The sequence below is a fragment of the Schistocerca americana genome, chromosome 8 (genome assembly GCF_021461395.2).
Source record: "Schistocerca americana isolate TAMUIC-IGC-003095 chromosome 8, iqSchAmer2.1, whole genome shotgun sequence".
In the NCBI taxonomy this organism is placed as follows: domain Eukaryota; kingdom Metazoa; phylum Arthropoda; class Insecta; order Orthoptera; family Acrididae; genus Schistocerca; species Schistocerca americana.
In genome coordinates, this window is record NC_060126.1 from 140,384,406 (window position 1) to 140,411,350 (window position 26,945).

At 44.8% G+C, this 26,945-nt stretch overlaps 1 protein-coding gene across 1 annotated transcript in view; it reads right to left on the reverse strand.

Moving 5' to 3' along the window:
- Positions 1-1,896: 1,896 nt before the first annotated feature.
- LOC124545270 (glucose dehydrogenase [FAD, quinone]-like) overlaps positions 1,897-26,945 on the reverse strand; it is an 83,860-nt gene continuing 58,811 nt past the window's right edge. The window contains exons 4-6 of the mRNA XM_047124152.1: positions 26,321-26,433; positions 14,241-14,456; positions 1,897-2,733 (exon numbers count right to left, since the gene is read on the reverse strand). Coding sequence (XP_046980108.1) covers positions 1,897-2,733; positions 14,241-14,456; positions 26,321-26,433 — 1,166 coding nt within the window. The remainder of the gene's footprint in view (positions 2,734-14,240; positions 14,457-26,320; positions 26,434-26,945) is intronic.

The window sequence follows — 26,945 nt, forward strand, 5'->3', positions numbered from 1 at the left end:
GGGCGGCTGTAGAGACAGCGTTGCTTAGTATTTCTGCAGGGGACTTCCAACGAGTGGTTGAGCTCATGCCACGTCGAACTGCTCTGCTACTCTGGGCACAAGGAGATTCGACACGGTATTAGGAGGTATCCCACAACTTCTCTCACCTCAATGAAAGTACCAGCAGTTCCCTATTAAGAATTTATCTAATACAGTATACTGTACAAAAAACGAGATCAATGAAGAAACATACACTTTATTTTCAGATAAATAAATACAACAAATCACACAAATAACAATTGTTTCTATATACAAAATATTTGGCATACAAATGTTGGAAAACGTACACTATGATTTATGATTGTGCGTCACTATTTATTAACAAATGTTTAAATGCGTAACTGTAAACGTGCGTGTTATATCATGATCAGAAACGCCTAGTGTAAACACCTCAGTTACGCGAAGTAATAATGAAAAAGTGTTAATATCAAGATTATCACAGAAGGGTCATGGATGGCAGGTTTGTAAAAAACGCGAGAAAGGTATACCTCGAGGTATGTTCTGTGTGTCGGATAACTATGATGCTTTATCAGCCTACAACTCCGGCAAGATTTTAGTCATTCTCCACTTTACATCCTCTACCTTTCCAGGAGGTTTTGTACCTTTATATTTACTTAGTTGCTTAAAGAGAACCTAGTCTTAAGTACTTTCTTTAAAACGCAGTCATTAATTTCAAGTTATCCTCTGACTCTGGGATGATGGAATAAATATGTACAAAATAGTTATTAGTCTGTGACTTAGTACATTGAGACACTTCCAAATAAAAAGTATTATATTCTACCTACAGGTACAAACTCGACGATACGAGGTGTACGCCTGGCTGTCTTTGCTGCCGACAAAAATGTATGAGGACGATTTTTATAAAATGGAGCAAGTAAAGCTTGCTGAACTGTCTTTTAAATGAAATACTTTGTCAATTGATGGTCGCTGAAACCGCCCAAGACATTATATCTGCAATAACTAATGTCAATTGGTAGCAACGATTGTTCACACACACGGCATTGTATAGATTTTCGGCAGAAATAAGAATGAAACAATTCAACAGATACTCTGTACTTCGGTATTGCGGGCATAGCACGCAGGTCCTCGATCGAACCGGATTTCCACGACGGGAGCAGAGGGGGTAAAACAGAGAGTGCAGTTATAGCGGCAAAGACTTTACGTGTCAGATAATCAAGTTCCTGCTTAAGTTCAGCTGTGGACTGTGTTAAAAGGCATTCGTCAGTGGGTCAAAAAATGTAGATTTGACTTTGAACATATAGAGAGTCCCTATCTCTGGAGAAAATTGAGATAACTGTAGTAGTATCTTTGGTTATTTTAGTTGTATAGACATTACGCATGTTTTTGTTTCTACCGGAGGCATTCTCAGAGGCTATAAAGAATTTATTAGTTGATTTTCACACTCAAACAACCCCGGTAAGCCGAACTGTTTATGCGTAGCCGCGTAGTGATTGGACCTTGATGTCATCTGACTTGGCCACAAACTGCGGAGTCTAGCGGATGTGTTTTAAGGAGCTTGTGCTGCGAAAAAGTTGGTGCAGTTTGCTGTATTTAGCACTCACGATCACAGCTTGTGTAATTTAAGTCCTTGAGTTGTAGAATCAACTCTCAAAATCTTCATAGCCTCTGAGGATGTCTCCAGCATTAGGAGAGGAAAAATTAGGCACAGAAAAGTGTCTTAGACCACGGCCTAATGTTCATTCACCTATAATAAACAAGGATGTAAACACCGACCTACATTAAACTGTAGTAGTGTAACTGTTGCTGTCTTTAAGTGCACACAGGCGTCAGCGTCGACTGAACGCTTCGAGAGTAGTGGAAATTTCCGAGGAAATGACAGGTTAGTCATCCTCAGGTTCAATTTTTTCGGAGCCAGAATTGTTTGATCAGATCCGCGCCTTTCTCGGCCACCATGATGACTGGTGCGTTGGTATTTCCATTGACCATGGACGGCATGATGGAAGCGTCAATGACCCGCAAGCCCTGAATGCCGTACACTCGCAACTGGGGGTCCACGACAGCCCCGGGGTCCCACGCGGGGCCCATCTTGCAAGTGCCGATCGGGTGGTAGATGGTCACCGAGTAGTGGCGTATCAGGCACTCCCAGTAGGCGTCGGTGAATCGTGGCACGGACTCGCAGCCGGGCGTCGGGATCTCGTGCAGGCGGCTGTTGAAGCGGCGGAAGGCACGCGTCCTGGACAGCGCGACTCCGATCTTGACCCCCTCGACGAGCACCTTGATGTCTTGCGGGTCGGTGAAGTAGTTGGGGTAGATCAGCGGGTAGTCGAACGGGTTGCGGCTGCGCAGTTTGATGACGCCTCGGCTTCGTGGCCGCAGCAGCACGGGGATCACGCTCCACGCGTCCTTGTTGTCGATCGGCCGGAAGACGCGCTCGTAGAAGCGGTCCGTGATGCCGTGCGCCCGCCAGATCTGCCGGCCTCCGTCCGAGTTGGTCGACCCCGACACGAAGTGGAACTCGATGTCGGGCCAGTCGATGGACGCGTTGGCGTACTTGCTGTTGACGAAGGCGAGGCCCTCGACGCCGCCCAGCACGGTGAGCGGGCCGTCGCCGAAGATGGCGTACTGCAGCACCGACGGCAGGTTCTCGTAGCGGCTCTGCACCATCGAGACTGGCTTGTCTATCAGAAACGTCAGTCCGCCCAGGCCGATGTGGTCCTGCATGTTCTCGCCCACCTGTACAGAGAAACATTGTGTTAGGATAACTCCTATTGTATCTACATCTACACTATCTGATCAGAAGTACCTAGGCACATTAATCTGTTGTGGAATTAATCTCTAGATGTCACGAGAGGTGGACCCGCCAGATTAAAGGAGGCGGGGAATATTATGTTGTCAGTAGCGAAGCAGTAACAGCAGAGTTGTTGGGTCAGGAGAGCTCGATGACTTCGAATGTAAACTCTAGGAACTAGTCATTGGATGCCACCTAAGAAATACATCAAGGACAATTCAGCCCTTCTAAAGTTGGCCGTGTCAACTGTTGGTGGGCCCGCATCTCGTGGTCGTGCGGTAGCGTTCTCGCTTCCCACGCCCGGGTTCCCGGGTTCGATTCCCGGCGGGGTCAGGGATTTTCTCTGCCTCGTGATGGCTGGGTGTTGTGTGCTGTCCTTAGGTTAGTTAGGTTTAAGTAGTTCTAAGTTCTAGGGGACTGATGACCGCCGATGTTAAGTCCCATAGTGCTCAGAGCCATTTGAACCATTTTGAACTGTTGGTGGTGTGACTGTGAAGTGGAAATGTGAAGGAACAACTACAGCTAAATCAAAGCTATCAGGCCTCATACACTGACAAGCAGGGACCGTCGAGCACTGCAGAGGGTAGTTGTAAAAAGTCACTTGAAATCGGCTGCAGGAGTCACTCGTGAGTTCCAAAGTGCTAACAGCAGCCCAGCTAGCACAATAACAGCGAGTAGCATGTTCAGAAGATTGGAGTACAATCTTCGATCAGCTCCTCATACGTCACACATTTCTGTGGTCAGCAATAAGTGACGGTTGTGGTCTCGGTGTAAAGAGCGAGGCGGGTGCGTAATGGAGCACTGGAAGCGAGAGATTTGGAGTGATTAACCACTCTACATCCTATGGAAATCCCATTGGAGAGTTTTAATTTGGCGATTGCCTGGTGAACTTTACCTGCCATAACGTGTAGAGCCGACAGTAAGATACGGAGGTGGTGGCCTTACAGAACGTGCGTGTTTTTCGGTATTTTTTAGGGTATGATCCACTTATTGCGCTCAAGAAAACGCTAAATGCGGAAGGATATGAAATTTTACATAACTGAGTACTGCGAACAGTTGAGTAACTGTATGGAGTCGATGATGATGACGATGTTTGGTTTGTGGGGCGCTCAACTGCGCGGTTATCGGCGCCCGTACAAAGTACCAATTTTTTCAGTCCAATATCTTACACAGTCCAATCGGACCACTGTCACTAAGTATGATGATGATGATGAAATGATGAGGATAACACAAACACCCAGTCCCCAGGCAGAAAAATCCCAACATGGCCAGGAATCGAACCCGGGACCATAGGGACTCGATGACGGTATCAGCACCACAATGCACCCTCTCATAAACCAGCTTCTGTGAGGTGATGATCTGTGGACAATAAGACTCCTGAAATGGACTGGCCTGCCAAGAGTCGCGAACTGAACTCAGTGGAATACCATTGTGATGAGCAATAGCTGTCCGGATAGTTTTGAGCAGACAATGGATAGATGGATGGATGGATGGATGGATGGATTTGAAACTGTAGAGTGCTAAACAGCCTGCTCATCAGCGCCCTTTCAGAAGATCCTGGTAATGGTGAAGGATGAGTACTCATGCGAAAACGGAAAACGAAGGAGTTTTACGATAGCCACAACAATAGAAAAATCGTATACAAGTTCCAGTGGATCTAATCATACCCCCGTCAAGTTAAATAGTTGTGGGGCCATCGTCTTGTCATCGCCTAGAATGGAGAGTAAAATCTCCCTCCTATTAGAATACAACACACAGAGCGTTAAAACACGGTGCACGGCTGCAAACACTACATTCTAGTGGGTTGCCAATAATCCATTGCATTCATTTTCCTTCGAAATGTTCGCCGAGATTCACCTGCATTCGCTGACATCAGGAATCCCTGTCGGGTTTGAAACCAACTGTCATTGACAAGACGTGACAATCGCCTCTGATCCCCCACAGGATCTTTTTACCGCCACCGTTCTTACGAAGTGTTGCATGTCTTCCATCTTCCGCTAACTTGCGCTATTTTTTTGTTTACCCTGGTAACCATTCCACCCACTATCTTGCATAATTTCCATATACTATTCTTTGTCCGCCCCTATCATTTTTTACCAGGCTGATTATTCTTGGACATCGTGCCAGACGTTCCATTAATCAGGCCGTTCTTCTGATAAGGGTCTTCCATAGACCTATATTCTCTGTAGTAGGTCATTTATTTATTTAATTTTTTTCTTCGGTAGGGCCACGTAACAAAGGTTTCCACTTTCTTCTCCTCCGGAATTCCGGTGGGCCACGCCTCATTTCGATGCAGTGCTGTGCTCCAAATGTACATTTTCAGGAACTTGTTCCTCAGTTCCATATCAGTATCTGTAATCATCAGAGCTCCTTTACTGAAGAATGCTTCCGTCGCCTTTTATTTATTCTTCATAGTTACAGCCTACAACCTGAAAAGCTAAAATAGGTCATATAAATCACATTTTCTTGGATAATAATAAATTTATATATTATCCATTTATTTCTGATTCTTAATTTTTTTAAACATTACAACTACTTCTATTGCTTCAAAACTACTATAAAACCATCATAAAGTTACCCAGCTACTAACACTGTTCTGTGCTTGTTCATTTATTTTAGTCTATTTATCCTGTGAACGGGTTTCCCGCTTTTAATCCTCCCTCATACTAACCCGGTCAACAACGACTGTCTGCTGGTTTGGCCGGCCGCTGTGGTCGAGCGGTTCTAGGCAGTTCAGTCCGGAACCGCGCTGCTGGTGCGGTCGTAGGCTTGAATCCTGCCTCGGGCTTGGATGTGTGTGATGTCCTTAGGTTAGTTAGGTTTAAGTAGTTCTAAGTGTAGGGGAGTGATGACCTCAGATGTTAAGTCCCATAGTGCTCAGAGCCGTTTGAACCATTTTATGCTGGCTTCCTTAGGCAGCACGTCAGCAGTATTTCCACTATAACACGCTATTCCAGCAATCACTGTCACATCTTAAAGTGCACACTTCCATGACCACTTGCACTAACGCGATGTTGATTCTTGAAAGACTATTTCATTCGGTGGTCGTCGACCTCAGCTGTCTTTTTCCATCTGCAGAGTATGTTGTCTAGCCGGTATGGCAACATGCTGACGTGTGGATGAAAGGGTCGTGAAGCCTTCCTTAGCCTTCCTGCATGCTGTGGCTGCAATATCGTCCAAGATGTGTCAGGTCGACTCGCTGTTTTGGGGTCCAGCATCCTTAATGACTGACGGCCACAAACCGCCGCATCTTCGTAGACCACGCAGTCCCACAAAGGGTGTTCTGGTGTGGCCACACTGCCACAGGCGCATCTAACATTAACTGTCTTTTAATTTTGTATAGATACGTATATGGGCCATGGCCAGTTAGGTAACGTATCAATCCACTCGATGGGTTAAGAAATCTCATTTTTAGTTCCCCCTCGATTTTAAGGAGAAATTTGTATGCTCTCCTGTCTTTGCCTGAGGTGTCACATTCATTTTGCCACAGTTGTAATGTAGATGATATTTTATTAACTATTTCGAACTGGCCTCTGTTCCAAGCATCCTTCGCACTTTCATCTGACTGCCTTTCTTTAACCAGTATAATGCTCCCCTTTTCCTAATTTCCAAGCCAAGTGGGCATATTCCTAGAGTTACTAATAAACTCTCATTCGGGGTAGTGCAGTAAGCGCCCGTTAATCTTAATATCACTCCTCGTTAAACTCTTTTCACTAATGAGGTTGGCTTCATCAGCAGTAATCTATGAACCCAAACGTTCGCACCATATGCAACGACTGATGCTAAAATAGGCTGGTAGTATGCTCTGATTCTTTTCAATGGAAGCATCCTTCGCCTGTACCAATCAACTTCTATTCAGCAATCCTGTATAATTTTTCTTCAGCAATGATTGGCAGAACTTGATAGAGCAAGGTGAGACTGTGCATGAAAATCAGCTTGTTATAAGAAACAATGCCCCCTTGAACATACGTTTTTAGGTTCCGAAATCCACAACTACCGTTGGAACATTAATCTTTTTGCTGTCGTCGTTGCTGTCCGGGGGTACAACATTTACAAGCACAACTCCCTCTACCTTTTGCACCCCTTTTTCATTAATAAAATTGTGCTAATAGCTAGAGTTTTATATCCCGCTTTTAACAATATTATCTACTTAAGTAACCATTCGACCACAGAAGACAGATGCATCAGTATTTTTCTCTTACAACCGTATATTATACTTCATAGGAGGGTAGAGAGGTTGTTTCAAAAGGCACTCTAAACCACTCTACTGTGGAACTTCTGCTGCGGACTCATCAATCAGCTAGTCCTCTTACTAAAAACTATGATAGTAATGGCAGTGATGCCAATGACAGAAGCTACACAAGTTAATGCTTCTACGACTAATCAACACAGAGCAGTAGCAAAGCAACTTAGGAAGTGTGATGAATGTTGTACACGGTGTATCAAAAAGAGTCATCCGATTTGGCACGTCTATATACATACATAATGAATTTTGTTTTTTGATGAACGGGAAACTCAAAAAGTTTTTTCATGCCTTTTCGTAGGAGGTGCACCTTGAGGCGCACGGCATTTGTCCCCGCAGTATTCAGGTTCTTCCCACACTGCAGCGAACATGTCTTGAGTTACAGCTTCCACAGCTGCTGTTATGCGACGTCTCAGTTCATTCACTGCTATCGGTAACGGAGGCACATAAACAGAGTCTTTTATAAACCCCCGCAAGAAATAATCATATGTCAGGTCCAGTGACCTTGGAGGTCAGTAAAGTAAAGCTCAATCATTTGGTCCAGTGCAACCGATCCATCGTTCAGCAATCCTTTGATTTAAAAATTTACGCACTTCCAGATGCCAGTGTGGCAGTGCCCCATATAAAACTTGAGAGATTGCTCTTTCCAACAGTACGTTGGCCATGCACATATCTCAAATAACATAATAGTTATGATTCTTTTTGATACACCGCGAAAATCTTTAGGACTCACGAACTGTGGAGTTTGTGGAGCGGGTGAAAGGAAAAAAACGACAGAGATTTTGAAAAAGGGTGACACTGCGTTGAACGATGAAATGAATATTTGCAGCTGTGTGTAGCTACGAGATGGGAGTATGATAAAGAGTATAAAAGTCATTGGTAGTTTGTTTCTCAATATATCACATTTCTCGTGCTGGTCTCATTCTTTTATTGGCAGTTAGTTATACGTTCCACATATCATTTGAACGGTTATTTTATCCAAATGATGTGGAATGAGTCAGTTAACAGAATATGTATATGTATGGTAAGTGTTAACATTAATGAACATATAATTCTTTAGTCCTACTCACGACTCTACGCTTACAGACCTCCATTTTTCCTTCCTTTTTACAGAATTCCAGTTTTAAATACAAATTCGTCTATAGAATATAAGGAGTTGTGTAGCAGAAATGATTTTAGGTTGGATACAAAACTTGCTTTTCTATGATGAAATGATAATTAAATCAAGACCCTAAGCTATCGACAGGCGTTGAAATACATAAACGGGGACAGTTGAAATGTGTGCTCCGACCGGGACCCGAACCCAGGATCTCCTGCTTACATGGCAGACGCTCTATCCATGTGAGCCACCGAGGGCACAGAGGATAGTGCGCCTGCAGGGATTTACCCCTTGCAGGCTTCCCGTGAGACCCCCATTCCCAACTTAATGTCCGCACACTACATTCGTAGTGCCCCTGCCCATTACACTCATTACTCGCAGCATACGATCTTACCGAGTCCCGTAAGAGTTCGGGCAATGCGTGTGCATCCAGTACAGAAGAAGGTCAATGGCCGGTTAGTGTCAACTATATGAAGATGGTATCTGTTCTTTCGGACATGTCCAAGAGAACAGATACCATGTTCATATAGTTAAGGCTAACCGGCCATTGACATTCTTCTTCTGTGCTGGATGCACAGATGCAATTAAGTGATGTAAGGCCGTCGCATTGAACGGAGGTTATGTTGAAAAATAGCGTTTTGTAGCCAAAAGAGTGGGGAATAATGTAGTGTACTGGAACTTGACTAAAACCAACCTGATTTCAGAAAGACATGTGTTGCATTACCTACTGAAGCCTCTCGTATTTATATATGAGACTGCTATTGAGAAAGTTACTTTTTCCAGTAATCTGGAAAAGGACGTTACTAAGGCTAAGCACAAATTGACACGCGTACAGCACGTGTGACACGACACGACACTACAGCGCGACGCGCAGGTCCAACGCATATTGAGACGCGTACGCATACTTTACACACGACGGTTGGCGACGCTCTGCGCTGACAGAAACGAAGCGCACGCACACTGTATTTACATAAACCATTAATCAAAAATACTTTATTTTTACCTTGTAGCGTTATATGTCAGCTTCGTGCGGAAGTGCCCATAATCTCGCTAACAGTTATACTTATTGTGGTATACACGTTTTAGTAAGACGCTACGCAAAATTCGAAAAGTTTGCAATGTAAAATAAGGGTCGCTATGATTTTGCGTATAGTGAGTATCACACTATATGTTGCTGCGTATGAAATTTAGCAAACATGTTGAATTTTTCTTTAGACTTGGGAGGAAGTCTCAATCTCCGCCGGCCGGGGTGGCATGGATGTGTGTGTTGTCCTTAGGTTAGTTAGGTTTAAGTAGTTCCAAGTTCTAGGGGATTGATGACCTCAGAAGTTAAGTCCCATAGTTCTCAGAGCCATTTGAACCATTTTGTCTATCTGCCTCCGATCTCGAGAAAATGGATCATATGTAGCGCGCTCACTCCCGATCTAACGCCCGCGAAAATGAAATATTTACATCTCTCATATCTCCTAAACCGCTCGAGGCATCGAAACGAGAGTTTGGTATATGATAGCACACAAGGTGGAGAAATGGCTCTGAGTACTATCGGACTTAACATGTGAGGTCAGCCGGCCGCGGTGGTCTCGCGGTTCTAGGCGCGCAGTCCGGAACCGCGCGACTGCTACGGTCGCAGGTTCGAATCCTGCCTCGGGCATGGATGTGTGTGATGTCCTTAGGTTAGTTAAGTTTAAGTAGTTCTAAGTTCTAGGGGACTTATGACCACAGCTGTTAAGTCCCATAGTGCTCAGAGCCAGAGCCATGTGAGGTCACCAGTCCCCTAGAACTTAGATCTACTTAAACCTAACCAACCTAAGGACATCACACACATCCATGCCCGAGGCAGGATTCGAAACTGCGACCGTAGCGGAAGCGCGGTTCCAGATTGTAGCACCAAGAACCGATCGGCCACCCCGGCCGGCCAAGGTGGAGAGTATTTTGCCATTTCGTAAACACATGGAACTTTCTTATCTATGGCGATATACCTGTAGTTATACTTCCCTAATTTTTTTTTCACTCCAGTCACTGTAATTTTCTAAAAGTTATCGACAGCTAGTGGAACAAGAGTTTCCTAGTACGAAAATAAACATGCAACTGCAAACCGACAGTATAAGGTTTTTCGTAAACTGTTGAGCTTTTTGATTGCCAATCACTTGTTTATGGAGACGCTCTGTTGCGGAATTCTGTTGCAATAGCTGCTGTGAGATGAGTTTGTCCAAATTACACTGTGTTTTTGTACAGGAAATACAATCAAACCTGTCAACAAGAGAAATGTGGCCGTTACACATAAACGGTCATGTTTCTTCGAATGAGAAAAGGTTAACAATTCATCCGCAGGAGTGTCTTCCCGCTGCCCGCCTCACCCCTCTCGCAGTGCTCGCTTAGGCGCGCGGCGCGAGAAACTGTGCCACAACCACAACGCCGCGCGACCTGGCGCAGGCGCGTGTCGCGTCCCAGTCGCGTCGCGTCGCAATTTGCGCGGTCCCATTTGAACCAGTGAAGTTACAAAAACGCGCGCTGACCTGCGTCGCGCCACATGCGCTACACGCGTCTCAATTTGCGCCTAGCCTAAGGAAACTGGACGACTATAATACTTAAGCCTTTCTTGTCATCCTTCTTATAAAGAGGTTTCAAAAATGGTTCAAATGGCTCTGAGCACTATGCGACTCAACTTCTGAGGTCATCAGTCGCCTAGAACTTAGAACTAATTAAACCTAACTAACCTAAGGACATCACACACATCCATGCCCGAGGCAGGATTCGAACCTGCGACCGTAGCGGTCACGCGGTTCCAGACTGTAGCGCCTAGAACCGCACGGCCACACCGGCCGGCAAAGAGGTTTAACAACCGCATATCTTCACCTGTCTGGAAAAATTCCATAAGCTAGGGATGCTTTAAGTGTCACTAAGGCATTGGCGGCCGAAGACTTCCGGCATAAGAAGTCAGCCTCCTTCTGCCAACGGCCTTGTCAAAGAGGGCGGAGGAGCGGATAGAGGTTCAGGGCACTCTCTTGTCCTAGGGGTGGGAAATTGCCCCTAAAGGCGGAAGAATCAGCAATGATCAACGACATGAGGATGCAGAAGGCAATGGAAACCACTGCATTAAAGACACGTAACGTGTATCCACAGGACATGTGGCCTGTAATTGAAGAAGTGTCATGATGATCTCTCCATTGGCAAAAGATTCCGGAATAGTCCCCCATTCGGATCTCCGGGAGGGAACTGCCAAGGGGGAGGTTACCATGAGAAAAAGATTGAATAATCAACGAAAGGATAACGTTCTACGAGTCGGGGTGTGGAATGTCAGAAGCTTGAACGTGGTAGGGAAACTAGAAAATCTGAAAAGGGAAATGCAAAGGCTCAATCTAGATATAGTAGGGCTCAGTGAAGTGAAGTGAAGTGAAGTGGAAGGAAGACAAGGATTTCTGGTCAGATGAGTATCTGGTAATATCAACAGCAACAGAAAATGGTATAACAGGTGCAGGATTCGTTATGAATAGGAAGGTAGGGCAGAGGGTGTGTTACTGTGAACAGTTCAGTGACTGGGTTGTTCTAATCAGAATCGACAGCAGACCAACACCGACAACGATAGTTCAGGTATACATGCCGACGTCGCAAGCTGAAGATGAACAGATAGAGAAAGTGTATGAGGATATTGAAAGGGTAATGCAGTATGTAAAGGGGGACGAAAATCTAATAGTCATGGGCGACTGGAATGCAGTTGTAGGGGAAGGAATAGAAGAAAAGGTTACAGGAGAATATGGGCTTGGGACAAGGAATGAAAGAGGAGAAAGACTAATTGAGTTCTGTAACAAGTTTCAGCTAGTAATAGCGAATACCCTGTTCAAGAATCACAAGAGGAGGAGGTATACTTGGAAAAGGCCGGGAGATACGGGAAGATTTCAATTATATTACATCATGGCCAGACAGAGATTCCGAAATCAGATACTGGATTGTAAGGCGTACCCAGGAGCAGACATAGACTCAGATCACAATATAGTAGTGATGAAGAGTAGGCTGAAGTTCAAGACATTAGTCAGGAAGAATCAATACGCAAAGAAGTGGGATACGGAAGTACTAAGGAATGACGGAGATACGTTTGAAGTTCTCTAACGCTATAGATACAGCAATAAGGAATAGCGCAGTAGGCAGTACAGTTGAAGAGGAATGGCCATCTCTAAAAAGAGCCATCACAGAAGTTGGGAAGGAAAACATAGGCAGAAGTACAAGTCGCTGAGGAATGAAATAAATAGGAAGTGCACGGAAGCTAAGAAGAAATGGCTGCAGGAAAAATGTGAAGACATCGAAAAAGATATGATTGTCAAAGGACAGACTCAGCATACAGGAAAGTGAAAACAACCTTTGGTGACATTAAAAGCAACGATGGTAACATTAAGAGTGCAACGGGAATTTCACTGTTAAATGCAGAGGAGAGAGCAGATAGGTGGAAAGAATACACTGAAAGCCTCTATGAGGGTGAAGATTTGTCTGATGTGATAGAAGAAGAAACAGGAGTCGATTTAGAAGAGATAGAGGATCCATATTAGAATCGGAATTTAAAAGAGCTTTGGAGGACTTACGGTCAAATAAGGCAGAAGGGATAGATGACATTCCATCAGAATTTCTAAAATCATTGGGGGAAGTGGCAACAAAACGACTATTCACGTTGGTGTGTAGAATATATGAGTCTGGCGATATACCATCTGACTTTCGGAAAAGCATCATCCACACAATTCCGAAGACGGCAAGAGCTGACAAGTGCGAGAATTATCGCACAATCAGCTTAACAGCTCATGCATCGAAGCTGCTTACAAGAATAATATACAGAAGAATGGAAAAGAAAATTGAGAATGCGCTAGGTGACGATCAGTTTGGCTTTAGGAAAAGTAAAGGGACGAGAGAGGCAATTCTGACGTTACGGCTAATAATGGAAGCAAGGCTAAAGAAAAATCAAGACACTTTCATAGGATTTGTCGACCTGGAAGAAGCGTTCGACAATATAAAATGGTGCAAGCTGTTCGAGATTCTGAAAAAAGTAGGGGTAAGCTATAGGGAGAGACAGGTCATATACAATATGTACAACAACCAAGAGGGAATAATAAGAGTGGACGATCACGAACGAAGTGCTCGTATTAAGAAGGGTGTAAGACAAGGCTGTAGCCTTTCGCCCCTACTCTTCAATCTGTACATCGAGGAAGCAATCGTGAAAATAAAAGGAAGGTTCAGGAGTGGATTTAAAATACAAGGTGAAAGGATATCAATGATACGATTCGCTGATGACATTGCTATCCTGAGTGAAAGTGAAGAAGAATTAAATGATCTGCTGAACGGAATGAACAGTCTAATGAGTACACAGTATGGTTTGAGAGTAAATCGGAGAAAGACGAAGGTAATGAGAAGTAGTAGAAACGAGAACAGCGAGAAACTTAACATCAGGATTGATGGTCACGAAGTCAATGAAGTTAAGGATTTCTGCTACCTAGGCAATAAAATAACCTATGACGGACGGAGCAAGGAGGACATCAAAAGCAGACTCGCTATGGCAAAAAAGGCATTTCTGGCCAAGAGAAGTCTACTAATATCAAATACCAGCCTTAATTTGGGGAAGAAATTTCTGATGATGTACGTCTAGAGTACAGCCTTGTATGGTAGTGAAACATGGACTGTGGGAAAACCGGAACAGAAGATAATCGAAGTATTTGAGATGTGGTGCTATAGACGAATGTTGAAAATTAGGTGGACTGATAAGGTAAGGAATGAGGAGATTCTACGCAGAATCGGAAAGGAGAGGAATATGTGGAAAACACTGACAAGGAGAAGGGACAGGATGATAGGACATCTGCTAAGACATGAGGGAATGACTTTCATGGTACTAATGGTACTAGAGGGAGCTGTAAAGGGCAAAAACTGTAGAGGAAGACAGAGATTGGAATACGTCAAGCAAATAATTGAGGACGTAGGTTGCAAGTGCTACTCTGAGATGAAGAGGTTAGCACAGTAGCACAGGAAAGGAATTCGTGGCGGGCCGCATCAAACCAGTCAACCAGTCAGTAGACTGATGAAAAAAAAAGACGTTAGAGCAGCTTTACAGAATTACCGTTGCGCTGGCGACTGACCTGTAGGTCCTGCAGGACGGGGATGCCGTGCTCGCGGAGGTGCGCGGCCGGCCCCACGCCGGACAGCATCAGCAGCTGCGGAGAGCCGATGCTGCCCGCCGACAGCACCACCTCGCGCCGCGCCACCGCCGACCTCAGGCGCCGGCCCTCGCCGTCGCGCACGTACTGGATGCCCGTGGCGCGCTTCTTGCGCGGGTCGATCAGCACGCGCGTCACCTGCACACCAGGCCGTACACTCCACACGTGGTTCAGTCTCTGGACCTCAACTCAAAGGCGATTAGCTGACGGCGCGAACCATTGCAATATCTGATCAAAAGTATCCAAACACCTCTTAGTGGACATGTGAGCTATGTCCAAGCTTCACCTTTATAACGGCTTAAACTCTGCTAGGAACCCTTTCGATTAGTGTCTAATGTCTGTGGAGGAATGTAAACGTATATGTCGTGTGACTAGGGCCTCCCGTCGGGTAGGCCGTTCACCGGGTGCAGGTCTTTCGATTTGACGCCACTTCGGCGACTTGCGCGTCGATGGGGATGAAATGATGATGATTAGCCCAACAAAACACCCAGTCCCTGAGCGGAGAAAATCTCTGACCCAGCCAGGAATCGAGCCCGGGCCGTTAGGATTGACATTCTCTCGCGTTGACCACTCGGCTACTGGGGGCGAACTGTGGAGGAATAGCAGCTCATTGTTCAATATATATATATATATATATATATATATATATATATATATATATATATATATATATATGTGTGTGTGTGTGTGTGTGTGTGTGTGAGTGAGTGTGTGTGTGTGTGTGTGTGTGTGTGAATTTCTAAGGGACCAAAATGCTGAGGACATCAGACCCTAGACTTAAACACTACTTAAACTAACTTAGCGCTAAGGACAATATTCACACCCATCCCCGAGGGAGGACTCGAACCTCTGGCAGGAGAGCCCATTGTTTCTCATAGCCAAAACCAGAGGAGGTTGGATGCTGGGATGTCTTGTGTACATAGTTCTGCATAGTCAGCGTGTACACAACTTTCCCACTAGAGCGCGTCCCACTAAGCACAACAGCACTCGTCCGTCTCCGCACTACGAGATGGCGCTGCCTTAGACATGGACCAAATTCTGCTTCCGCCGATCCGCGTATTAATATGTAACGCAGCCAATGCTGCTAGCGTAGAACCTTGTCTCCTCGCGGATCACACTTGCGCAGTGAAACATGAACGTGCGAGGTATTATAACGAGTGTACAGACCTCCGATTAGTCAGTCTGCATCAGTCTGTACCAGTCTGCATTAGTCTGTACAAGTTCTACATTTGTCCGTACCAGTCTATAGTCAAGTTTCAGTTTGTGCCTAATAAGATTACCATATTCCTGTACATAGCCATGAAGATAAATGTATAGACACTTGTCAGGTATCAGAGATATATGTGAGAATAAGATTAACGTACCAATACCATAGGAACTTCAGATTGTCAGTTGTAAATAGCATCCGGAATCAAGTTAAGTAATGTTTATGCTTGTTATTATTTTAATAAATGTGTGTGAAAATTAATCAAGTTTTGTTTAAAGTTGGTCACCGTCAATCTGCTACTCTAAGCATGCAAGTGGCATTTCTATCGTCTGACCTAACGGCAGAAGATAAACACGCCACGATAAGACCACGAGACGTATTGCTGACACTCGCCTACTTCGTTAGAGCGACAAGTGAAATAATCTGATGGTGTGTGTACTGAAGGTCTTACAATACGCACCCCACAGGATGTCAAGTGAAGGCGACGTTCTAGCTCATCCAAAAGTGCTCACCTAGTGTCAGATAGGTACTCTGGACAGGCCGCTCTGGACAGGCCACTCTGTTTCAAGAATGTCATTGTCTATGTGGTGTCTGTTCTTTTGGACATGCTACATATATAGAGGGTTCCAGAAAAATATAGACACTCTTCGGAAGACAATGATATATTGTTGCAGTTTTGTGCGGTAGCGTAGTCTATTGTTTTCTTAATAGAATCATGGCGCGCCTTTTCCAGCAGCTGGCAGTGCAGCAATGAATGACGTAAGATTGTCATTTGAGCGAGTGGTACTGGAAGTGGTAAAAGATGATAGAGATACAAAGTAGTGGCATAATGTGTACGAAAATCAGCCAGCAACACGTACACCAGTTAATTGGATTTTGGAATGAACTTAAAACCGAAGATACACTTCAGGAGGTGAATAAGGAAAGGTCTGGCCGACCAAAAATATCTAGTCCAGCTTCCAGCGCAGCTTTGTTGCAATATTTCACTAAGCCACCTCAATTTATGAAGCAGAGTGAAGCGGGGTAAGCCGGTCAAAAGGATTCTGAAGACCGCAAAGTGGAAAGTGTACATCCCAAGATCGGTGCATGCTATGAACGACAACGACCAGGATGGAAGGATGGAGTACTGCAGGTGGTCTGAAGGCATGCCTCACGAGGATGGCAGTTTGCAGAGATGTTTATCTGGTCTGTCGAGGCGCAATTCAAACTGAACGGTACTGTAAACTGCCAGAGATGCGTGGACTGGGCTCCTGAAAATCCTCTGGACAGACACGTTAATCTACCGAGTGTTGACGTGTTATGTGGTCTGTCATCGCTCGGTTTGGTTGGTCCATTCTTCTTTTAAAGTACAGTAACTGCTGGGGCGTATCTTCATATGCTGCAACTATCGATTTTACAATGAAATGAATACAGGTGCATACAGGTGTTGATGTTAGTCAACGGGGACAGTTGAAAATGTGTGCCCCGACCGGGACTCGAACCCGGGATCTCCTGCTTACATGGCAGACTCTCTATCAATCTGAGCCACCGAGTGCACAGAGGATAGTGCGACTGTAGGGATTTATCCCTTGCACGCTCCCCCTGAGACCCACATTCCCAACTTATTGTCCCGCACTATATTCATACTGCCCCTTCCCCATTGTACTCATTACTCGCGGCTTTTTGCCGATTCCTGCAAGCGTTCGGCCACTGTTTGTGCATCGGCACAGAAGAAGATGGTCAAACGGACGGTGAGCCTTATATATATATATATATATATATATATATATATATATATATATATATATACGAAGATGGTATCTGTTCTTTCGGACTATCGATTTTACCTGCCATCCGAGAAGTGTATGGAAATGAAAGATTTTACCTACAACAAGATGGCGCTCCGCCTCTTTACCACAGAGACGTCAGAGCCTATTTGGATGAAAATGTAGTTGGACGAAGGACAGGTCGAAGAGGTGCTGTTGAGTATCCCGCACGATCTCCGGGCCTTACACCTCTTGTCTTCTACCTATGGGGGACTTTGAAATTTATCAACAGAAGCCAGGTACACTGAACGAGTTATGACAGACTGTCGAGGCGTCCTGTGCAGCTGTCACACTGGCAACAGCTCAGCGGTATCAACGTTATTTGGCTGCTAAATGGGTCACTTTGAACACATAAAATCAGAATTGTAACGGTGTTTCATTTCGTTCCATTAATACTTACTATGAAAGAGTGTCTACATTTTTCTGGACCTCTCTGTGTAACTACTGCCAGGACAGACAATGATCCCTTCAGTGCAGATGAACACCAAGCTCAACTCTTACGGGAACTTGTGAAATGGCCCGCGTAATGGGGATAATGGGCAAGAAGCACTACATCAGTAGTGTGTGTGTAGGTTGAGAGTTTGGGTCTGGCAGGAGACGTGCTAGGGTAGGCCGGCAGTTCTAGTGAGCACTGTACCCAGATGGCATAGTGGTCAGCGCATGTGCCTAGTACGTAGGAGGCCGAGGTTCGAATCTCGGTCCAGCACAAATTTCTAACTTTCCCTATCGATTTAAATCTATGTCCACTGGCAGCGAATGTCTTTAATTCTTTTGTGTCTTGAATGTTATTGTCCACAAACCATTAGCTCATAGATACTGCTTTATGCTGGGCACATTATAATTATGACGCAAACGGTCATCATATTCGAACTGTACCTCAGCTGTCCGCAGTGCACAACGCTTCAAAAGGTGTTTACGTTCTTCCGCATTTAGCGTTACCCTAAGGCACTCCCCTCCCCCCCCCCCCCCCTTCCACACCTCGAAAAACATACGCATGCATGCTGTAACACCACCTCCTCTCTACTTCGCTGTTGGCACTACTTGTGGCGGACAATGTTCTACAGGCATTCGCCAAACCCAGACCTTTCTATCGGATTGCCACAGGGTTCAGAGTGATTCATCACTGCAAATCAGTCACTTCAAGTGGCGTCGCTTATCATTGCGTGCAGAAATGAGAGGCTTATGAGGAGCTGCTCGACAACTGTACCGCGTTCTTTTTAAGTTCCTACGCAAAGACATTGTCCTAGTGGGGCTGGTGGTAGCACTTTGGAACTCACGAGTGAAATCTTCCGCCGATTTTATGCGATTTTTCCCGCAAAATTCTACGGTCCCTGTCCGTCAGTACATAAGATCCGCCTCGTTTTGGTTCAGCTGTGTTGTTCCTTTGCGTTTCCATTTCACAATCACATTACCAGAAGCCAACTTGGGCAGTTTAGGAAGGTTTCGAATGTCACTGGGAAATTTAGACTGACAATAACGTGATTTAGTAACAAAAGTTCGTGAGTTCAGTATAAACATGACTATCTGTTTGAGCTTGGGATATGCAGTTGCGTCCGAACTTTAAATAGTAATTCTTGAACAGTACACCACGGATTTATAGCAGCAGTTACGGTACCGACTTGGCAGTAGTTTCGTGACTGGGCTGTTTCTGAGAATATAGCCTACTAACATAGCCACACAGCCGAGAAACAAGGAGTGTTCAACACTCTGTCTTCACGTGCCTTCAGTATAAGAGATAATAACAAACGGTTGTGGATTTGTTGAAGAAGACATGAAGCTCAATAGCTTCAATGATTTGTCCATAGACAGCAGTTTCGAACGAAATATTAATTGTGCTAATACGGAGGACGAAGAACCACCTTCACTCTCTGTAAGGATAGCATTAGTTCCTGGAGATACTGACCACACCAGTACAATTCCACGGAAGAATTGCATACAGATCTCATTTTTCAGTCAGAACAAAATACAGGGTGCGGCAGAACCGACTAAGCAGTTTCTGTCTGTTACTGCTGGGGCTGTGGTGGGGGTAGGCAGTTGTTCGTGGTCTGCCTTCGGACGGTATTACACTATCAAATTTCTTTGTCAAAGATTTGATCAAAGGTATGATCACGTATTCGTCAAATTTATTTGACAAAGATCCTTGACGTGGCGCTAAAAAGGGGTATTACACTGTCATCATATTTTTCGTCAAAGTTCAAGATGACTGACAACAACAACTTGTTATTAACTCCAGCAGTTTCATGTACCACAATTGCACTGGGTGCACATGAGGAAGAGAAGCGGAGAAAAAAAAGAAAACGTACCTGGATGAAGCCGTGTGTTTTACGACGAGACGATAAAAGCATTCAACAAAACTTGTTACGTGAGCTTGAAGTGGGGGACGTCAAGTCGTACATAAATTACATAAGAATGGATAAGCATACATTTCAGTATTTGCTCAGTGAAGTGTATCCTCATATCACAAAGCACAATACTCACTTAAGAACTGCTATATCTGCAGAAGACAGGCTCACTGTAACACTCCAATTCCTTGCTACAGGAGAGAGTTAGGTTAGGTTAGGTTTGGTTTCCAATCTTCTTAATCTATTTTTTATCCAGGATGCCTCACTTTGTAAAGTGCTTCATCAGCTACATACATCTCTATTGTTGTGATGTTTAAAGCTTTCCCAGCGTACTGATTGTTCCATAAAACACGGGAAAACTGCCGGATATCAGTGACGTCCTGCCACGATATTTCGGAGCAGAGTCTTCTGGCCATCTTTAGGGGAGTGCCACTGTAGTAGTACTGGCGAGTGCGCGCTTTCTTTTCTTTTTTTTTTTTTTTTTTTTTTTTTTTAAATGGACTTGTAGTCTGGGGTGATATGTTACAATACAGCATCACCGGTCTATTGCGGTCTAACTGTGTTGGTGAGGCAGTAAATTTCCACAGGGCAGTGACTGCGTCACTGCAATTCACTTTGGAGGTGTGGCGGTGGGACTTGTAGTCCCGTACCACCCTCTGACGGTGATAGTACTACATGAGTCAGGCAGAAAAATTTTGCCTAACATGGGCAGGTGAAGGTGTGGCAGTGGGCCACCGAGGTGAGTGTTGACCTGCGAGTGCGCGCGCTGAGCCCCGCTATTTAAAGCCGTACTGAGGTGACATTGCGCATGCGCTGCTCAGCGTGCGCGTTCATAACGGCTCCGTGCGCTGCGCCTCGCGCCCCCCACTGTGAAAGCCTGGCGTATCGGTATCAGGTCGATTTCCATCTTTATGCAGATTGATGAGAGTCTCGTTTTCAGACAGTCTTATTTCCACAGATTCATTGATAATCGAGCTCCAAAAGTTTGATGTATGGGCCAACATTTTTATGTCGTTGTAATTCATGGAATGGTCTGTGGAAACACAATGTTCGGCGATTGCGGACTTGTTGGGTTGGAGAAGGCGAGTATGCCGTTGGTGTTCCACAATGTGTTCCTGCACAGTTCGTGTTGTTTGTCCTATATATGATTTGCCGCATTCACACGGAATTTTGTAAACACCTGGTTTACGCAGGCCCAGGTCGTCTTTAACGGATCCCACCAGTGATGAAATTTTGGAAGGAGGGCGAAAGCTCACTCTCAGTTGATACTTTCTCAATATTCTGCCTATCTGTGAAGAAATATTCCCAATAAATGGTAGATAAACAGTCGACCTGAAGGCCTCTTCCTCTTCCTTGTTCCGTCGTTTGTAGGTCTTCATCACCCTGTTCACTTGCCTAGTTGAAAAGCCATTCTTCAGAAATACTTTTGGCAGGTGTTCCAGTTCCGCTTGAAGACTGTCAGAGATGGTATGGGCACGATGGATTAAGGTTTTGAGAACGCCCATTGTTTGTGCTGGATGGTGGCAACTAGTAGCTTGCAGATACAGGTCTGTATGAGTGGGCTTTCTGTACACCGAGTGACCAAGTGTGCCATCACTCTTCCGTCGCACCAAGACGTCTAAAAATGGCAGACAACCATCTTTCTCTATCTCCATGGTAAACTTTATGGTTTCATGTATGGAGTTCATGTGACGTAATAATTCTTGGAGACGGTCCAGACCATGAGGCCTCAATATAAAAGTGTCGTCAACGCACCGCCAAAATACTGTCGGTTTAAAAGTGGCAGAGTCGAGTGCACTCTCCTCAAAATCCTCCATAAAAAGATTGGCCAGCAGGGGAGACAAAGGACTCCCCATGGCGACACCGTCAGATTGTTCGTAAAATTCGTTGTTAAATATAAAATATGTAGAGGAGAGAGCGTGCTCAAACGACGCTGTAATGTCTGCACCAAACATAGTGAGTCCACCAGAGGCACCTTTGTGAACAGTGAAACCACATCAAGACTGACCAATAAGCCATTACTTTGCAGTTGTAGTGACTGAAGTCGACTGATAAAATCACCGGAATTCTTTATGTGATGTGCACACTTGCCTATCATTGGTTTGAGCAAAGATGCCAAGAATTTTGCTAGGTCGTAGGTGGTTGCTCCAATGTTACTCACAATTGGACGTAATGGCACATTTTCCTTGTGGATCTTAGGCAGTCCATATAGCCTAGGTGGAACTGAACTGTTTGGTTTCAGTCTCTTGATGACCTCCTTATACATCTCTCCTTATACATCTCTATTAATTTTGTAGTTGTCGACACACACCAATTGTATTTACTGGCCATGTTTATAAACACGCTACAGATGACAGAACGCTGCAGCGATGCTAGCGCTCCACGTGGTAACATGTCACATTGTAGTGAACAGAAGAAAAGCGACTTTTATGATCAAATCTACAGCGAGGTCCTAGATTTGATCAAATTTACTTGACGAGCGACGAGATTTGACAAAGTGCCCTATTATACCTTCAAACTTCTTTTACATAAATATTTGACGTATGAACTTTCACAATGAAATTTGATAGTGTAATACCGGCCTTTGTTCAGTCGTTGACCCCATTTCAGTAGCCAACATGGTCTGGATCGGTGCACATCGTGGTTTTGTCGTTCGCGCTTACTATGAAGACAACAGATCTGTAATCCCTACACAATGAGCTTTTCGGAGACAGTTCAACAGTCCACACAACAATACCGTTCCTAAAGCAAACACAATTCGGTCCTGGGTTCGGCAGTCGGAGGAAACTAGTAGCACACTAACAATAGATACACATGGCCGACGCAGATCCATCGGAACACCAAAAAATGTGCAGCGGATGAGAACAGCAGTTCAACAACCGCCGCAATGTTCTCCTCGACTACATGCCGTTGCATTGGGGATTGCAGACCGCAGTTTGAGAAGGATTCTGCAGTGCAATTTGAAGTTCCATCCTATCAAAATAATGATTGCTCAAGAATTACGTCCAGCAGACTACAGCAATTTTTCAGTAGTGACGAGGCACATTTTCATCTTAGTGGGTGCGTGAATAAGCAAAACTTTCGGTATTGGGCTGAAAATAACCTCAGAATTATCCATGAAAGACCGCAACAGTCTCCTGAAGTGACAGTGTGGTGTGCCATATCACAGTTTGGCGTGGTAGGCCCCTTACTTTTTTGAGGAAGAAGGAGTGACCGTGACAGTGAATTCCACACGTTATGTTTCAGTGTTGCAAAATTTTCTGCAACCCAGAATGGACGAGATTGTTGGAGAACATGGACTGGGAGAGTTGTGGTTCCAACAGGATGGAGCTACTGCACACGCAGCACGAATTTCACTTGATGTTTTGAGAGAAATATTTCCTGGACGCCTCGTCTCTTTGAGGGGTGATGTCGGGTGGCCTGCGCGGTCACAAGATTTGAGCATCTGTGTCTACTTTCTCAGGGGATATCTCAAGGAAGAGGTTTCCAAAAGCCACTCTCACACCCTACCAAAGATAAAAGAGGAGATGAGTGCCATACCCCGCGATATGTATGCAAGATCTGCTCGAAACTTCAGGAATCGTCTACAACAATGTATTGATGCTGGCCGGCCGCTGGTGGCCGAGCGGTTCTGGCGCTACAGTCTGGAACCGCGCGACCGCTGCGGTCGCAGGTTCGAATCCTGCCTCGGGCATGGATGTGTGTGTTGTCCTTAGGTTAGTTAGCTTTAAGTAGTTCTAAGTTCTAGGGGACGTATGACCTCAGCAGTTGAGTCCCATAGTGCTCAGAGCCATTTGAACCAATTTTTATTGATGCTGACGGCCGCCATCTTGAGGGCATCATTTTCAAAACTGAATGAATGTAAAATGGTATATTGTACTAATTTAGAAAATAAAAACATTTATTCTCTATACATCCAGATTTACTTTTTATTGCATCTTAAAACTGCTTAGTCGGTTCTGCCGCACCTGTAAAAGACTTTCTCGACGCCAGACGGACGCACCGAATTACTTCCACGCTGTGGGAGTCTGTGAACAGATATGTGGCTACAGCAGGGTGTGTATAGGGGAAACAGGAAGTGCTTTGAATGCAGTGAGGAAAACGAACCCCACACGCACTGAAAATAAAGTGTGAAGCCTGCTGTACCGGAACAACAGGAGAACTACGGGCACGACATTGATTTCAACAGCGCACGTGTGCTGGCCAATGAAACCAATATTTTTAGAAGAAAAGTCCCTGAAGTAACTGAGATTTCCAAGAATGAATGAAATTTATACAGAAAGTTGTTATACGCTTTCCGCCATGAAGGAGTGAATACGCAGTCGCGTTGCGCGAGGAATACAGGTAGTTCAATGATGTGGTCAGCCGCAGCTGAAGTAGTCCGTATTTGAGAAATATAATCACTTCCAGCTGTATATTAACGTTTATTTGTTGGAACAGAACCAGTTTCGTGATATCAAATCACATCCTCAGGTGTACATAAGACGTTTGTACACCTGGAGATATGATTTGATATCACAAAACCGTTCGTGTCCCTATAAATAATGGATCGTATACAGCTGGAAGATGTTTATTTGTCGTATGCGGCGAGGAATACAATCAACGTCGAGGAAACCAACCCTGCGGACAATAATATTTTTGAGAAATATTCCTCTCTATTGCGCTGCCCGTTTCGCTTCTACCCAACGACCACGGCCCACCAATAGTAGCCGGAAGAATTTTAACCGATAATTCTTCTTCAGAAAATCACGGGGTAACACTCTTTCTACGCGAGGTCGATGGCTCACCAGTGGTAGCCACAGGAATTTTACCCAGTAATCCCATTTCTTCAGCGTAAGCCTCGTCTTCGACACATTCCAAGTATGCAATTCTGTCATATGATGACATGGTTGGAAACCGCGGCTGTTCTCTAAAGACAAATGTTGATGGTGTTGAGGCAGCAACCAACTACAAATTTATTTTCAGTTCCTTTATTCAAAGGGTACCGTTACCGGCTTCGAATCGTTATGATTCATCTTCAGACGGTTCATGCTTTCATTACAACTCTTTTTCACAGATTAATTGTCCGAAAATATAAATAATACACAGCTGGTTGCATTATAAAAATGGTTCAAATGGCTCTGAGCACTATGGGACTTAACATCTGTGATCATCAGTCCCCTAGAACTTAGAACTACTTAAACCTAACTAACCCAATGACATCACACACATCCATGCCCGAGGCAGTATTCGAACCTGCGACCGTAGCAGGTTGCATTATAGATTTTCACAGTATTCTTATCATTGCACACGTAAATTTGCGTGAGAAATGATAAGAATGGATTGGATTGCTTGGGTGAAGAGACCAAACAGCGAGGTCATCGGTCTCATCTGATTAGGGAAGGACGGGGAAGGAAGTCGGCCGTGCCCTTTCAATGGAACCATCCCGGCATTTGCCTGGAGCGATTTAGGGAAATCACCGAAAACCTAAATTAAGATTGCCGGACGCGGGACTGAACCGTCGTCCTCCCGAATGCTGATAAGAATGGAGTGGAAATGTATTCACATCTGTATTGAAAACAAACACTCCAAACCGACATTTCACGTAAGTCACATCCAATGAAAATCTATAACGCAACAAACTGTGTGGCGTGCATATAATTATGTACTATTTGTACTTTAGGACAATTAATCTGTGAAAAAACGTGGTAATGAAAGCATGAACCGTCTGAAGATGGATCACAACGATTCGAAACCGGTAACGATACCCTTTGAATAAAGGAACTGAAAATAAATTTGTGGCTGGTTGCTGTCTCAACACCATCAACATTCCAGTATGTCCCATATTTATGAGAGAAAGAAGTATGGCTGTATTTTCAGCATTAAAAACTATTTAGATACGTAAGCTACATTTTGTACACAGCATTATATGACTTAAAATGTACGAAACAGTAACTGGCCAGCGACTACAGTTTCTTCTGCAAACTTTTCAAAACAAGTGGTGTGTTTTACTTAATCTCTAAAATAAAAAGAAAACCAGTTCATTATGAAGCAGTGATATCAGACTATAAGACGCAAAAATAACTCTTTTTGTCGAATAGTCCCCTCAAATTTGAATGAGAAAAATTGGGAAGACAGCATAGCGGAGAACATGAAATTACTGAGGCAGATGTAGCACATTTTTTTTTCTTTTTTAGTCACACGAGATGACCTGAAATTCCCCTTCCCGTTTGCCGTATGATACAGCTGTGTGGAGCAACCAGAACAACTCCGTGTTGAGTAGGGCGATACAACAGAGAATGGTATCGATGTTTCGCTGTCGTTAAAGAATAACCAGTTCAGTCGCCTCAACTACGTTTCTATGGACTCCACCGGTGCGGTTTACTTCCGCATCGAGTCAAGAGTCACATCGCATACCAAGTCGCATATTGTGTCGCCTCAGGGAGAACCACGCATTACACAGTTACAAATGCTGACGTCAAGTACAGTAAATTCTATAGTTACTATTTTAGAATCAGCGTAGTACACAATGTCTTTTTCTGGCAAGATGTGCTGCTGGAATTTAATGAGCGTGCCTTCAACGCTTACCTATTGGCCAGATGTGTCAGTAACTGTGCGGCTCTTCTTCTGAATTTATTCGGGTGTAGACAAGGGTAGAGAAAGGGTTACCTGTGAGTAGGTGAGTACGTGCAGGTTGGGCCGCAGGCGCGCCGGTCTCAGGAAGGCCTTGGATGTGCTGCAGCGGGATCCTCTTCGTGTGGTTCCCTGCGCCACCATGAAGCCTGCAACACCAGCAACGACATGTCATCAGCAACAGACATACCTATATGCCCTATCCCAGGTCTCTCTGCACCTGGGGCCAGGGGCGGGCAGATGATCAAAGCACTTCCTGACTGATACAGGAAATGACGACGATGATAGCGGTTCGCTGTTCCCCGCTTAGCCGGCCGGTGTGGCCGAGCGGTTCTAGGCGCTACAGTCTGGAACCGCGAGACCGCTACGGTCGCAGGTTCGAATCCTGCCTCGGGCATGGATGTGTGTGATGTCCTTACGTTAGTTAGGTTTAAGTAGTTCTAAGTTCCAGGGAACTGATGACCTCAGAAGTTAAGTCCCATAGTGCTCAGAGCCATTTGAACCATTTTGTTCCCCGCTTGCCGGTATGGCCTCGGCAGCGACAGCTGTGCAGTACAGTAATGAATTACTCTGTACATTTGCCTTTAACCGGAAGTACTGAATTCGCCTTGCAGGATATTAATGGCCTCACAGCTTTGTTGCGCCCTTTCGCTAGTAGCTG